General features: G+C 35.7%; 2 protein-coding genes and 1 pseudogene across 2 annotated transcripts; 2 read left to right on the top strand and 1 right to left on the bottom strand.

Annotated features, from left to right (window-relative positions):
• Positions 1 to 2313: 2313 nt before the first annotated feature.
• Positions 2314 to 5518, top strand: LOC116106902. Its single transcript, XM_031393210.1, has one exon. The coding sequence runs from the start codon at positions 2703 to 2705 to the stop codon at positions 5160 to 5162; it is 2460 nt and encodes an 819-aa protein (XP_031249070.1). The 5' UTR covers positions 2314 to 2702; the 3' UTR covers positions 5163 to 5518.
• Positions 5519 to 6579: 1061 nt separating this feature from the next.
• Positions 6580 to 10188, top strand: LOC116106818 (nuclear transcription factor Y subunit C-1-like). The gene is made up of 2 exons (XM_031393135.1): positions 6580 to 7273; positions 9982 to 10188. The coding sequence occupies exon 1, from the start codon at positions 6580 to 6582 to the stop codon at positions 7270 to 7272; it is 693 nt and encodes a 230-aa protein (XP_031248995.1). The 3' UTR covers position 7273; positions 9982 to 10188.
• A 4893-nt stretch (positions 10189 to 15081) lies between these two features.
• Positions 15082 to 16185, bottom strand: LOC116106826 (annotated as a pseudogene).
• Between the last annotated feature and the right edge of the window lie 346 nt (positions 16186 to 16531).

Below are 16531 nucleotides of genomic sequence, written 5' to 3'. Positions count from 1 at the left end.
TAAGCTTGTGCAGTTGTCAAACGGAGCTTTCTCTGAGTTTCTAAGTTAAACCCATGTTGTTTTTGGCTGACTTGACTTAAAGTTGAGTTCAGCTCGTTTAATATGACCAAGACAAGCCCCAAGTGTAAGTGTTATTTGGCTCTTTCTCTCGCCCTATAAATGAGGCAGTTTAGGGTTTATTATATTTTCTGTGGAATGATATTTTCCTTCTTGAGATTGTCTGACCTCCTGTTTGCAATTAATAAACTTTAAGATCTTTTGTAATAATACAATGAGAGCTCACCGAACATGTAGGAAAGGTCAAGAGATTTCCAAAATAAAAAAAAAAAGGGGAGAAAATACAATTTGAAATGTGAAATTTCAATCTTTTTTGGTATTACAAATGTGAATATCTGTTATAATGCTAGAATGTATGCTAGCTTGTTAATCACAATGAACATCCTTCCAATTTGATTTGAAGCTATATTTAGTAGTTGATCTGAATTTGTAAGCTGAATATTGGCTACTACATAAGCAAAGGCCATCATCAAGGTGCACCATATGGCGCACTTACAAGAAATTTAAGGTGGAAAAGTATTCAATTTGTTATGCTTATAGCCTTTGGCATTATGTTGTGCATAGCTATTTGTTTATGATGATATATCACATATTTGCTGTGTTTTTAAAAAATTAGGATAGTTTTCTAGTTTATTCAAACTCCAAGAAAAATAAAAGCATTTCCTGTTCCTTTTATCATTGAAGCAATGAGTTCTTTCTATCTACAATGGGTTCTTGGTCTTGTTTGGCGGTACCAGTGGTCCCTCATGTTGACTTTTAAATTGCCATTGAATGAGATTTCAAGTTTGGCAAGGATGCCTTTAGGTAATTACCATGGTTCCTTGGGAATTTTGAATTGGTTGCGAGAAGATGGGATGAATCGTATATTATATCCCATAAGGTTCTTAATTTTTGGAACTCAGGTGATTAGGAAAAAAAGTAAATTCTCTTTGACCAAATTGCAACGAAACATTTGTGAAAGTAAAAGCTCTAATAGTTTCGTTGTCATTGTTTGTTTATCAAGGTTTGTAACCGATCAATCTCAAATTATTCTCCTGTTTCTGCAGCTAAGCACTGGTGTGCTGATGATACGGTACTCTCTGGTGTGGTGAGAAGGCACTGAAGCTCAGCCAGTGCCTTAGGAATTTTGCTTACGAAATGATTATATATGCACTTGCCTGTATTGTTATGGAGACTACTTTCACATGTGATGACTTCATTAAAAACTGTGTGAAACTTTTAACTTGATTTAGTGCAGTGAAACTATTGCTGTTATGACTTGCCTAATCTATATCTAATGTGCAGTTCTGGATTTGTGAACCATTCGTTTTTCTAAATTATTCTGGTTGTTTATATTTATTCGGACTCAAATCCTAGTTGGGTCGCATAGTACTATCTGAGATTGTTAACTGGTGATAGAGACCTTTTAATTTTTAGGGTTTTAGTCAAAATCATTAAAAAGAGTTACTCGAATGTGAAAGCTAATATAAGATTACTGGTTTATTGTTTCCGGTAAATTCTGCCAAAACTCAAGTGAAACAGAGAAGCGGGTGTTTGTCACCTCCATTTCTCTTTGCTCTTTCTTTTTTTTTTTTTAATTCAATTTTGAATTGGGTTGTGGTTTGTCTACTTTGGATTGTTTATTTATCTGAATTGTATGATGACTGAGTATTATAGTTATAATGAGCAAAGAGAATTGTGTGTTTTGTTGCTGAGAAAGCATGAAAAAGATGAAGAACTGAAATGTCTTTTGCCTGTCATATGAATGATAACTTGTCATGAGATTTTGAGATTCTTCATTTTGTGAATGTTTTTCCATTAGACATACAGATAACTGATATATTTGTTTTATCATCTGCTATTGGTATGTTTCATGATTGTTGTGGAACAATGTGGGTGGAATTTTACATATGTTTTTTAAACAATTTTCTATTTTCAAGCTTGTTATGTTTTATTTTGAAAGTTCGGTACTAAAAACTTTCCCGCGCTTTCCATTGGATCATTTAATAGAAAATCTTCTATAGATGAATCTCAGAGAAGCATTCAATAGTATGGAAATTGCGTTTCTTAAACAGTTTTGTATTTCAAGTCCGTTATGCTCATTTTGGAAGTTCGGTACTCAAATTTGTTGAATTTCATAAAACTTTCCCGCGCTTTTTCCATTGGATCTTTCTATAGAAAATATTCAATAGACGCATCTCAAAAAGCATTGAATAGTATGTATATTTACATGTATTTATAAACAATTGTGTATTTTCAAGTCTGTGATGCCATTTTTGGAAGTTCGGTATGCAAATTTCTTGAATCTCATAAAAACTTTCCCACGCTTTCGATTGGATCATTTAATAGAAAATCTTCAATTGATAGATCTCAAGAAGCATTTAATACTGCTGCTATTATTGTATTAGTTATTCTGTATGATCATAGTTGTTTATATTTGTTGTGTACGAATAATTATGGCCGTATTTTTCGGTGTAAACTTCACTTCTTCATTCCTTCTTTGCTCATATCCTTTATTATGTTGCCGTATTAGGGCTTGTACAATTGAAGGCAGCTCCTTAATAATTCAGTGCTATTACCGGCATGTAGATCAAGATTCTGCTGGCTGAGTTTTTGTTGATATCCTAGCCGACTCAGATAAGCAAAGACTGAAAAATATAGTAAAAATGTCTTGCAATAAAGACGAGGCCATGAGGGCCAAAGAGCTGGCAGAGAAGAAGTTTGCAGAGAATGACATTTATGGAGCAAAAAGGGTTGCTTTAAAGGCCCAAAAGTTGTATCCTGAGCTTGATGGTCTCCCTCAATTTTTAGCAGCACTGGATGTGCATATTTCTTTTGGTGAAAGAATTAACGGAGTAGTCGATTGGTACGGGGTCCTTGGTGTAGGACCATTGGCTGATGATGACACAATCCGCAAGCATTACAGAAAACTTGCTTTAGTTCTCCATCCTGATAAAAACAAATCAGTAGGTGCAGAAGGCGCTTTTCAAATATTATCTGAAGCCTGGAGTTTGTTATCTGATAAAACCAAGAGAATTGCCTATGACCAAAAGAGGTATGCTCAAGTTTCAAATGTGAAATCATCATCATCAGTGCCTGCTGGTGAGAATGGTTTCTGTAATGTCTCCAACAATATTAATTTGAATGTGAGAGATCAGAGGTGTGCTACTTTTGCCAAGCACCCCTCTCCTCATTTTCGACCTAAACCTAATACCTTTTGGACTACCTGCAATGCTTGTAAAATGCATTTTGAGTACCTTAGAACTTATCTCAACCACAATCTTCTTTGCCCCAACTGTCGTCAGCCCTTTGTGGCTATTGAGACAACACCCCCACCTTTGAATGGTGGTATTTCCTCTGCTCCCTGGGCTAGCTATGTGCAGCAACATAATTCTAGTCAGACTACGGTGATTGAAAACTCATACGGTCTGGGGAGGAAACCGGCTCCTGCTACAAAAATGAGCTCAGCAAGTTCTTCTGGTGTTGACCTATTAAAGAAAGCCTTTCAATCAGGTGCGTTCTCGAACTCTGGCAGTGCCAGCTGTGCAGTAGCACCATCTATTTTGGCTGGTCAAGCTGCAAGTGGGATTCAGTTATCCCATGGACAACTAAAGCGAGGTCGTGAAGATGCAGCAACAGCTTTCATGAGAGGGGAAGCATTCCAAGTAAAGACTCATGATCTGAAGAAAGGAGTTTTTGGCTTATCTACTGGGTCCTCTTCTGCTGGTTTCAGTTCTGTGACAAAAGTAGATAGGCCTAAAAAGAAAAGACGCAAAGATGAACATAGGTTGAATAATATTGAAAGAGAGATGGCAAATCAAATTTCCTCCGGAATTGGGGGAGTTGGCGTGCCTGGTTCTGAAAATGGTATCTTCAAAACAGTAAAGATGAAAATTGCTGGAATCCAAAAATCTAATAGTAGTCGAGAGTTGTCACAGCTAGATATTCGGAGTATGTTGATGGGTAAAGCTAAGAAAGAGATTTGCAGAAAGCTTGACGAATGGAGCATGGAGTCGATGTTAAAGACATCACATGAATCAAGGAGTATTGGTAAGGAGATCAAAGAGAAGAAAGAAAGGCAAAAAGATAATGTGAATGGTCTGGAAACTGATGCAAAAGCATGTTCGGAGCTCTTGGATACCAAGACCGGTGTTCAGGCTGAAAAGCCGTCTCTTGCTAAGTCTGATATTGAGCCTGGTAACAAGGACATGGATCCAACATCCATGAGTGTTCTGGATCCAGATTTTCATGATTTTGACCAGGATCGTACAGAAAAATCATTTGGTGAAAACCAAGTTTGGGCTGTTTATGATGATGATGATGGGATGCCTCGTTATTATGCTATGATTCACAGAGTGATATCATTGAAACCCTTCAAAGTGCGAATCAGTTGGCTTAATTCCAAAAGCAACAACGAGCTGGCCCCATTAAATTGGGTTGCTTCGGGCTTTCCCAAGACTAGTGGAGAGTTTTGGAGAGGCAAGTATGAAGTCAATAACTCTCTTAATTCTTTCTCACATAAGGTTAGATGGGCAAAAGGCACAAGAGGGGCCATTCAAATATATCCTCGGAAGGGAGATGTCTGGGCACTGTACAGGAACTGGTCCACTAATTGGAATGAGCAAACTCCAGACGAAGTCATACACAAATATGACATGGTGGAAGTGCTAGAAGATTACAATGAGAAGACGGGTATCACTGTTATGCCCCTCATTAAAGTTCCTGGTTTGAAGACAGTGTTTCGCCAGCCTCTGGAGCAAAGTAAAACTAGAAGAATTCCAAGAGTAGAGATGTTTCGGTTCTCTCACCAAGTTCCTTCTTACTTGCTCGCAGGTCATGAAGGCCATAATGCTCCTAAGGGTTGCTTGGAACTTGATCCTGCATCCACACCTTTGGAACTTCTTCAAGTGTTAACTGAAGCTCACCTGGAAGAGATGGAAGCTACAGGCAAAGGTAAGGAAGAATATCCGTCGGAGTGTGTGAAAAATATCGAGGAAGAAGAGCTGGTGAAGAATGGCAAAACCAAGGAAAAAATCATTGCAGAAGATGTGCATAAAAAAGTTGATACAGAAAGGAAGGAAATTAGGGAAGAAAAAAAGATGTTGGTGTACAAACGGAGACGATAGCGAAATCAGGAAAGATTCAGGGTATTGAACTATTACCAATTCAGCTTTTTTGAGTATATGGGCTAACCGAAGAAGAGAATACTTATTGAAATCAAACACAATGCTAATCTTAGCAGTTCTGTTTTTGCAAAGACAGGGTTGGAGGGTAAATTAGACTTGTTTGGTTAATGGTAATTTAAATCTCCATGGCATATAAGAAAAGTCCCTTATTTGAAAGAGGAGTTATTATTATTTTTATGGTTTTTAGACACCCTCTTAAAGTAAAAAATCTTCTATAGCTGGTGAAGTTGATGTGCCCTGTATCTGCAATTTATATTCAAAATTTTGATGCACAGATTACTTTTGCAATCCTTGTTCTCGACCTCATTGGAAACTTTGGATGTAGTTCCATCTAATATTCAGCCTTGCTGCTGAAGTGTATTTCTCTTTAAATATGTGGTATAAAGAGAAATAATTTTTAAGCACTGCTGGATTGACTGCAATATTGCTAAATATTTGACTGTAGATTTGGTCAACTTATAGAAAGATATCATTGGCATAGCATTAATAAAAAAATGGCTTTTGGCTGGGAATTTATTAATGATCATTGGAGAACAAATATATTTGAGGGAAATTGAAAACCTTGTGAGAGAGGAACATATTCCCTCGTTATTATTAACCTATACTTTATAAATATAAAGTTGTTATTATTTTATTAGTGGAAAATTGTTTTAAGACTTGAGTTAACAATGTGGATCAATACAAACAAGTTATATATTTATGATTATGATTGAATTAAGGAGGTTTTATAAGTGAAGAAGGGAAGTGGGCATACATACAATTCTAAAAAATAAAGTAGGTACAAGCATAATTCAACCTGTGAAATTGTGGTACATGCATTTGTAGTATGTATGTTTGAAGGTGAGGAATATTAGTTTAAATAAATTTATTTAAAGAAATCAACAACTTTAAGGAGTGTTCCCTGGTCAAATATTTGTTTAAAATAAAGTGGTTTCCCTTAAAATAACTGTATTTTTTGTAATTATAATTTAAGATAAGCTATACCATTTAGAAAATGAAAAAAAAAACTAAGAAAAACAATAATAAAAACTAACAAACTTAAACTTGAAAAAGACAATAAATAGATTAAAGACAAACTGAACAGAGAAACGTCGAGAAGAGAATCTAAAAATCTTATTAGTTAAATACAAAATAACAACTCTCCTCACGCTTGTACCTTATCCCATCCTCTTTCTCCCAAACAAAATCCCAACCGTCCATTCCTTCCTTCATCTCTACCTCCTGCAAACACATCTCCCACATCCGATCGAACAAACTCACATCTGTCCACATTTAAATCATCAAACAAACATCACCAATCCACGATCATCCATTCATCATCATCAAAAATCTTAATCATAATCATAATCAAAATCCAATGGAGAATACCCAGCAAGGTCAATCCTCCTCATACCCACAACCCCAACCTCCTTCCTCTGCTGCTGCTGCTGCTGGCGCGCCTTTTCACCATCTCCTTCAACAGCAGCATCAGCAGCTCCAAATGTTTTGGTCTTACCAGCGTCAAGAAATCGAACAAGTCAACGATTTCAAGAACCACCAGCTCCCTCTTGCTCGCATCAAGAAAATCATGAAAGCCGATGAGGACGTTCGCATGATCTCCGCTGAAGCCCCTATTTTGTTTGCCAAGGCTTGCGAGCTTTTCATTTTGGAGCTCACTATTCGCTCCTGGCTTCACGCTGAAGAAAACAAACGAAGGACTTTACAGAAAAACGACATCGCTGCGGCCATTACTAGGACTGATATTTTTGATTTCTTGGTCGATATCGTGCCTAGAGATGAGATTAAGGATGAGGCTGCCGGATTGGGAGGGATGGTGGGGACCACCGCCAGTGGAGTGCCATATTATTATCCGCCCATGGGCCAGCCCACGGGTGCTGCTGGGCCTGGAGGGATGATGATTGGTCGGCCCGCTGTTGATCCTACTGGAGTTTATGTTCAGCCGCCCAGTCAGGCTTGGCAGTCCGTGTGGCAGACAGCGGGTACTGGAGACGACGGCTCTTATGGGAGTGGAGGGAGCGCTGGCCAAACTAATCTTGATGGCCAAAGCTAGGGTATGTTTTTTTTATAGCGATCGTTCTGCGTGCCTTTTGTTTTGGATTTTTGTGCATTTTTTTGTTGTTTCAAATTTTATTTTTGATTGTCCATTTTTTGTTTTTTCTTTGATGATTTTGCTTTTCGGTGGAGGGTTTGGTTTAAAGTAATTAGTTATTTGAAGTTTCGCAGTGTAGGACAAGAAGCTGTTTCTTTTTGGACTGATATTTAACTAACATGATTTGGAATTTTCTAGGATTTCTCTATGACTGACATCAACTTAGTAGATTTGTGTCCTAGGGTTTCTAGTTGTTGTATTTCTGTAAATCTAATCATTGATTTTCATTGAAATTACAAGTGCTGGTATGGGATTGTGATGAAGTTTCAAAGTCATTAATGCATGCAATTTTCAATCACATTTGTTTGTGTTGGTGTTGCGGAAATGCATTAACAGATGTGAAGAGGCTGTTTGTGTTCCTCCTTTAAATAAATAAAATAAAAATATAAAGGAAAGAAAACACACACACACACACACACAGCTACTCACATTGACTAACAATTGTTTTGGGGGAACTGTTAGAGGTTGAGGACGAAAGAGTGTCCAAAGAATTTGAGTTCTTTTGTAACTGTAAGCTGGATTTGAATCAGTTGTTGGAAATGATTGTCTTAGAGGAAGAATCAGAGAATGAATTGTTAAACAGCTTGAGAAATTCTATTCAAAGAAAGAGGGAAGCTTGTGAAATTTCCTTAGAGTGGTTACATGTGAGAGAGCTCTTTATGGAAGGGAGAGTTTGTACTTTGTACTGGCCACAAATGGTTCATGTTGAAGTGCTGGATATAAATTGTTCAGATAAAGTGGTTTTAGGAAATGTTATTATTACAATAGGTTAGTAACTAACCTTAATCAAAAGGATATGGGACACTAATGAAGAATTATTTGAGAAATAATCTAGTGAGCTTCCTTTTTCATCATTTACTGAAACAAGACTGGTTGAAACGGTGGATTGGTAATTGACATTTTAAACTTAAATATAGGTAACATGTAAATATATCTCCACTACTTGTTGCATTTTCTATGGCAGATATGGTTCTTTGTATCAGTTAACTTTTGAATTTTGAATGGTTAGAAATTAGAGACATGTAAATTTTAGTTACTTTAGTTGTTGTGCTTGAGTAGCTTCTAAACCATATTAAGCTGTCTCCTGCAAAAGTTGAGAGATACTTTGGGCTTCATAACTCAACCAAGCCGGATTATGGATATGATATTACCTTGGCAAGCTTGAGCACTTTATTTTTTGGCTTGGTGCCCTAGAGAGGATCAAGAATGCTACCTTCTTGAAAACTGAGTTTGCTCTGCAACTATGTTTTCTTTCTTGATTTTTGTCCTATCCTCTGTTGTTTGGCAGTCCACCATCCAATATCTTTCTGCCAGTGACAGGTCCGCATGATTGGTCCCATCAGTTAATTTTTGGCTTTAAAGGGGTTATAAGTTTAGGAATTCATGATAATAAACCGACAGAAGATGGACATTAGTCATTATTGTCTGCCATTTAAGCTTGTGCAGTTGTCAAACGGAGCTTTCTCTGAGTTTCTTAGTTAAACCCATGTTGTTTTTGGCTTGACTTTGACTTAAAGTTGAGTTCAGCTCCGGTTTAATATGACCAAGACAAGCCCCAAGTGGTTAAGTGTTATTTGGCTCTTCTCTCTGCCCTATAAATGAGGCAGTTTAGCTGGTTTATTATAGAATTTTCTGTGGAATGATATTTTCCTTCTTGAGATTGTCTGACCTCCTGTTTGCAATTAATAAACTTTAAGATCTTTTGTAATAATACAATGAGAGCTCACCGAACATGTAGGAAAGGTCAAGAGATTTCCAAAATAAAAAAAAAAAAGGGGGAGAAAATACAATTTGAAATGTGAATTTCAATCTTTTATACAATTTGAAATGTGAATTTCAATCTTTTTTGGTATTACAAATTGTGAATATCTGTTATAATGCTAGAATGTATGCTAGCTTTCTTAATCACAATGAACATCCTTCCAATTTGATTTGAAGCTATATTTATGTAGTTTGATCTTGAATTTGTAAGCTGAATATTGGCATACTACTAAGCAAAAGGCCATCATCAAGGTGCACCATATGGCGCACTTACAAGAAATTTAAGGTGGAAAAGTATTCAAATTTGTTTATGCTTATAGCCTTTGGCATTATGTTGTGCATAGCTTTATTTGTTATGATGATATATCACATATTTGCTGTGTTTTTAAAAAAATTATGGATAGTTTTCTTAGTTTATTCAAACTCCAAGACAAATAAATGCATTTCCTGTTCCTTTTATCATTGAAGCATGAGTTCTTTTCTATCATACAATGGGTATCTTGGTCTTGTTTGTGGCGGTACACAGTGGTCCATACATGTTGACTTTTTAAATTGCCTATTGAATGAGATTTCAAGTTTGGCAAGGGATGCCTTTAGGTAATTACCATGGTTCCTTGGGAATTTTTGAATTGGTTGCGGAAAGATGGGATGAATCAGTATATTATATCCCATAAGGTTCTTAATTGTTTGGAACTCAGGTATTAGGAAAAAAAGTAAATTCTCTTTTGACCAAATTGCAACGAACATTTGTGAAAGTAAAAGTGCTCTAATAGTTCTCGTTCATGTCATTTGCTGTTTATCAAGGTTTGTAACCGATCAATCTCAAATTATTCTTCCTGTTTTCTGCAGCTAAGCAACTGGTGTGCTGATGATACGGTACTCTCTGGTGTGGTAGAAGGCACTGAAGCTCAGCCAGTGCCTTAGGAATTTTGCTTACGAAATGATTATATATGCACTTGCCTGTATTGTTTATGGAGACTACTTTCACATGTGATGACTTCATTAAAAACTTGTGAAAACTTTTAACTTGATTTAGTGCAGTGAAACTATTGCTGTTATGACTTGCCTAATCTATATCTAATGTGCAGTTCTGGATTTGTGAACCATTCGTTTTTCTAAATTATTCTGGTTTGTTTATATTTATTCGGACTCAAATCCTAGTTGCTGTCGCATAGTTAGCGTTCCATTATTTCTCAATATATAAAAATAATTGTTCCATTTTATTTTTTCTTTTTCTTTTTACTTGGCTGGGCCTTTAAGGTAAAGAGCTTGAATACGAAATATTCTCTCCTTTATTTACCACCTTTTCTTAGCTTACATTTACATGATTGAACCAACTCAATTATATAAAGAAGCTGGCCGAACGACTGCACCCACCTAAGGTTTGCCGTAAAGACAATGTGGTACCCAAATAGTTTGAAAACGACAAACGGGTACCTTCCATCATTCTTTATCAGTGATTTTTGTCTGCTAAAAGGTAACATAGTAACTTTATGTAGAGTTGTAAAGTTTTAAATTTTAATTATCTTTCTCGGGGTATGGAGCGAAGCTTCTATTGGAAGATTCATTGGATGTTTAACACGTGTCCTCAACAGTTGACATTGAATTAAAAAAAAAAAAAAAAAGAGTAAACAAAAAGTTGCGGCTTTGTTCTTTGTTTGTGAAAGAGCTTGAGCAACTGAATGGCAACCATCGACAATGACCAACGAAACAAAAACCAATGATAGGGGAGGACGAGTTAAAACCAGCCACCATGATGGAGTGAGCTTCATCGAATGGCAAAGACACGTAAACAGAGACGAAAGATGACGTGTGAGGGAGAGAACCGTCTGGAAGTGGCATAGGTGGAGGACAATTGAATATTGTACAACTGTGTCTATCCAACTCGAACTGCTTATTTTGGCACTGCTCTGGTATCTGAGATGAGGGATTCTTCTTTGATATTTAGTTAAAATATATTAACTAGCCTTCCTCAACAGTGGGGGACAATGAATCTTGAGAACTATTTTGAGTACTTTGAAAATATATAAAAATTGTATTTTCCCACAATTATGTCCATTTTGTATTGCTTGAAGACATGACTATAGTGGAACTGGTTACTTCTTAATATTTTCAATAGTATTGCAAATCATGTACTATTTGATGGATCTAGTAGCTTTTCACTCAGCAATACTAATATGGGTTTTTATATTCACCAACTTGCATTAAATCTCATTTTTAAATTCACAAATAATCCAATTTTGAAAGTCTGGTGTGTTACAGTTCCCTTATTTTAAAACTCTAATGTTAAGTACTTAATTTAATGCATAGAGAGTTCTAAAACTCAAAACACAAAGCAATGGCTGATGACACTTAGCCCATTGATCTTATGTGCGCTTGTTAACTATGAAAGACTTGTTGTTCTTGGTTTTTCATATTTTAGTGCAGTAGTAAGTCGGTTTATGTTTGGTTCGCAAGATTTGGAAGTCATATATTTCTAAGTCATGTATTTCTTCTTTATAAATTTCATTCGTTTTTGGACAGGTCTGTAGTTAATTATTCATATTTTGGGTTAGGGAGAGAAGGAATTGGCCTCTTTTTGAATTTTTGGACAGGTCTACAATTACATTGTATTTAAGTCTCTCTTCAATATTCATCTTTCCTTTCCAATGATTTAGGAGAATTTTCAGTGGTTTGCCTGTATTGTAGACAAGCTCAAGAATTGTCAATATTTCTATCATACAGTATTGAAACATTTAGGGAGGTTTTGAGGTGTTGAGTTGAGCCAATAATGCCGTGTTATTGATAGTGTTCAAAATAGATATATACTATATTTTTATCTAGAAAGGAGATAAACTCAAGTAGTGAATTGGATGGTATGATCCTTGGTTTTCAATCAAGAGGTTGGAAATAAGATTGTGGGATTTGACTGTAATCCGTAAAGCCTAGCTTCCAATGAGGTGCACATGTCAAGTGATCTATGGCTCATCAAAAATAAAAAAATAAAAAAACTTTATTGTCTGTATTTTATTAGTTTATACTTTTGTGTTGTTATAAATTATCATTCATTGTGCTTTATCTTGGCAGGTTTTGGCCACAATTTGTGAAGAGCTACCTCTAGATGGTGTTCTCTTAATATGTTGTTCAAGATTTTCGAAGAGCAATAGGCCATACTTCAAAAGCAGTTAAATTTTGGAAGATGTAAACTCCACATATACCATGCTCTTGAAGATTTACACAACTTTTTGGAGATGCTAACAGAAGCATCTTGTTAATTGTTTTTGCTTTTTTTTTTTTTTTTTTTTTTTTTTGTATTTCTTCACTGTAAACTAATTTTATTGTATTGAATTCATATTTATGTCATTTGTAACTTATTCTAATCTCCCTCTTCCGAGCCTGAATTGAATACTTTTGCTTTGAATCTTTCATAATTTGTTCTAATAAATTAAATTCCCTATTTTTGTTAGCTTTCAATTGGTTCATCATAATGTTAACTAATATTGTCAGAAGTTGAATTTTTTGTATACAATTTCAGTTTTTAACTTGCTTGTCTTCGAGACATATGAATTCCCCATGCGCATATGACTGTGCATCAAGATTAAATTTACACCATCTCAGTGCTCTTTTAAGTACATCTTCATGGATAGCTATGAACATGAAATTGATGTGCTAATGGCTTTGACCCTGCGAAGTGTATGGTCGTTCTAATAAAGCTGAAACAACAGAACTTGTAACTATAGTGCATGTTTAATAAACATTCACAGATAGATGCCTACTGAATTAACTTGTTCCTTTAGCAGGCTTCAAAATTGATAAATTATATTATGTCGAGTAATTCACTTAGAAAACCAACATAAAAGTGTACAACAATAAAACTCTCATTGATATGAAAATTGTCATATAACATATAGAAAGTAGCATGCAAATTCTCGATCTCTAAGTGTGTAGATCCAAACTAACACAACGAGAGCAACAATGCATAGATATTGTGAGATGGAAACCGAGTCTTGCATCACCTTTATCATGTCCCGTTTAACTACATTGACATTCATAGCCATATGTTCAAGAAAAGAATCATTCATGTGGTTGTCATCAAAACCAAGTTGCATTCTTCCGTATGCCACTTTTCTCCATCTGAGTGGAGTTGGAGGAGAGCTATTTCTATCTATTGCAATTCCACTGATCTATGGCAACCATAGTCTGCTTTGTTTCAAATTGTCAGCATTTGAAGATACATCTTTCACAACGCAACCACTGCTTCACACAAGCCTATTCCACCACACATGATCCACAAGAAATAACATAAATGCCAGACGAATGTTTTACGGTAGCAACATCCACTTCAAAATCAAATAACCTGTACACACACGGCAACAATTAGGTCCATAATCACTGATCACAGTAATAGCTTGATGAGGAAACTGCACCGGATAAACACACAACTTTTAACATTCCTCTCTTCTAAAATTTAGCATTAAATTAAAGTTACATAGCTACTTGATTTAGCTGTTTAGCCTTTAATTATATGATAGCTATTGCATATAAGTATATGAATTGACTCTACTACTTTTCTTACCAAACTTTAAATTAATTATTCGACAAATTCACTAAGATGCTAAAGCTTCTTCTAAAACTGGATCCTTTGTCCTGTTCTTCTTCATTGTTTCTTGTTAGTCTTTCTCACATTTAAGTAGTTATGATGGAAACTATAATTGTCCAAGTATAGCAGCGACTAAAATGACAAAGAACATTAACAACTTGATAAGAAAACTCAGTTAATTTATGTTTATATCATAAGATCTGCTTAATAGTTTCGACAACTATCCATAAACGCATAAAAAGCTAGTCAAAGTCCCAAAATAGCAGAGATGATGAATATTTCACTTCAGAAACCAGAAAAACTTATGTGAAACTGGAAATTATAGTCAGCTTATAACAACTCAAACCATAACAACAGAACCCCATTAAAATTTTGCTGCTCAACATGCGTTCATAATCATAGACACCATGAACTATTAGAATCAAAGTCAATATAAATTCAATTGAAATAGGACTAGGGATCCATATAGAGAGACTCACACTTTTTCTGGCGAAGCCACACTACTTCTCTATCTTTCACCAAATGCAACAAACATCCAAACAAAGAGTAAGAAAAAAAGAAAACAGAAGAAAAAACAAAAATGTCAGGAAGAGGAAAGGGAGGCAAGGGATTGGGAAAGGGGGGAGCAAAACATCACCAAGTGTCAAAGAGAAAACATGATCAGGGGACCACGAAGCCGGTGATTTGGCGTCTGGCAAGGCGTGATGACGTCAAGCCAATGAAGATTCAACATGGCGGTGTGCCGGACTCTATATGGTTTTGGTGGTTAGGGTTAGGATTTGGTTTGTCAGCGTTTTAATGGATTTTGTAATGAAATCTCATCAATTAATGAAGATTTCAGAATGCTGGAGAAGAAGGGGAAAAAAAAAAGCGATTTTGTCAATCTATTTCATCAAATAGAGAGCGATGGAGAAGAAAAAATAAGAAGCAAAAAAAGAGTGATGGAGAAGAAGAAATAGAAAATCAGAACAGTGGAGAAGAAAAAAAATTCATTAATTGATGTGGCAAACTTTCAAGGGCATTCCAATCTTTTCAAGAAATGTACCCTTTAGCAGACAGAAATCACTAACAGAGAATGACAGAAGGTACTTATTTGTCATTTCCAAACTATTTGGATACCAAATTGTCTTTACAACAAACCTTGGGTAGGTGGCAGTCGTTCGCCCTAAAGAAGATAAGAGAAAATTGACAGATTGGAACAATGCGAGTGCCCCATTAAAATTAAAAATATTGTTTATTTAATCTCTCTAAAATTCTTGTTATTGAGGAGTTAAAAGACCTTTGGTTCAAGTTGTAGCAAGGGCAAGGAATGGCCACCAATTACCATACCCAAAAAAAAATAAAAAAATATTATTATTATAATGTCTATTCTACTGGTTACTTTGACATTCTGGTGGCTGGTTTGGGAACCTTCGCTTATCGGAGCAATAATCATAAACCAAGTAATTGCTCCTCACATTCTCATATGATCTTTGTTCATCCGGGTTCAGTCTCCAGTATTTCTCACTATTCCACCAAAATTTTGAAGAGTAACATTGCTGAGTGTCGTTGTCTTGTATTACACAGCCAGCTACACTGAAGTCTTGGTAGTGGGCTTGGAAAGGTGCTTGACTCCAATTAATTTTCTTAGCAGATGCCCATTCTGCATTCCAGATTGTTGCCATTATATACATTGGCTGTGGTAGCTTACTCCAATCTTTGTGTTATTCTTAAATACCCTCACCGGGACATTGTCAACATAGAACCTGAAAACTCAATTTGTTAATTATATTTAAAGTTGATTTGGTTTGACATATGTGAGAGAGAAAGATTGGAAAGATTTTCTTACACTACTTGATGTTCATTCCAAAGAAGTCTGTAAGAATGGAAATCTTTGGTGGGATCAAACCAAAGATTAAGTCGTTGCTCTCTATTCCCTCGACCATTTGTAAACAAATTTGTGTGTAATTTGCAAGGTGGTCCATTGTTCCCCAACATCTCAATATCTATCTCATCATGGTTATCCGAACGTGAAGTTATCTGTAAATAATAGATAGTCTTACTCTTTGATTAGTCTCTAAATCATATATGAAGTAAATGGGACGCAGAAGCAAATATATGAAAGATTCTCACATAGAAAGTTGCAACAACTCCACTAGAGTTTTTATCTGGTATCTTCATTCTAATGTGAAAGAACCCTGATGCATATGGCACCTTGGACTCAAATCCAGCCCCCCCTAAAAGCCAAAGTAAAATTAATGAAGATTGACATGAAAAATCATTATTGTGAGTGTAAGAGAGTGAAAATAAGATCAACCAGAATTGGAGTACAAAGAAAGCTGAATTTCTCTTTCTTGGTTTGAAAGCAAGGCGTGACCGAATCCCCAGGTGAGTTTGTAGTTCTCATAAAAGCTTGTGTTATCATCTGCACTTGTACGCCCTGATGAAACAATAAGAAGAAAAACAAATATCACAGCTACAACCCAAGAATCCATTGACGAAATTGTGGGAAAGAATGAATTTTCTGCTGATGCAAAAAAACACAGCTTGTTAAAACTTAAAGACATGCAACACTGTGATTTATTCATTAATTAAGAAGTTAATTTATAGGTGAAATTAATGGTTCCGGCATCTAACTTGAAATTAAAATTTCCAGTTTCTGGAAATCAAGTTAGGAAAGGCATTATGACAAAGCAATTACCGAAATCGGAAATAGTAAGTGTTGATGCGCGATTTAGGCACCAACTAATTGACACGTGTGCAGCGTTGATTGGATAAGGGACACATGTGAATATGGATTATCAATATGAAATGAATGCAATGAGAACTTTTAAAGTGGTT

This window comes from Pistacia vera, unplaced genomic scaffold, assembly GCF_008641045.1.
Source record: "Pistacia vera cultivar Batoury unplaced genomic scaffold, PisVer_v2 Contig524, whole genome shotgun sequence".
NCBI lineage: Eukaryota > Viridiplantae > Streptophyta > Magnoliopsida > Sapindales > Anacardiaceae > Pistacia > Pistacia vera.
The sequence above is the reverse complement of the archived record's forward strand: the minus strand, read 5'-3'. Positions and strand labels throughout refer to the sequence as shown.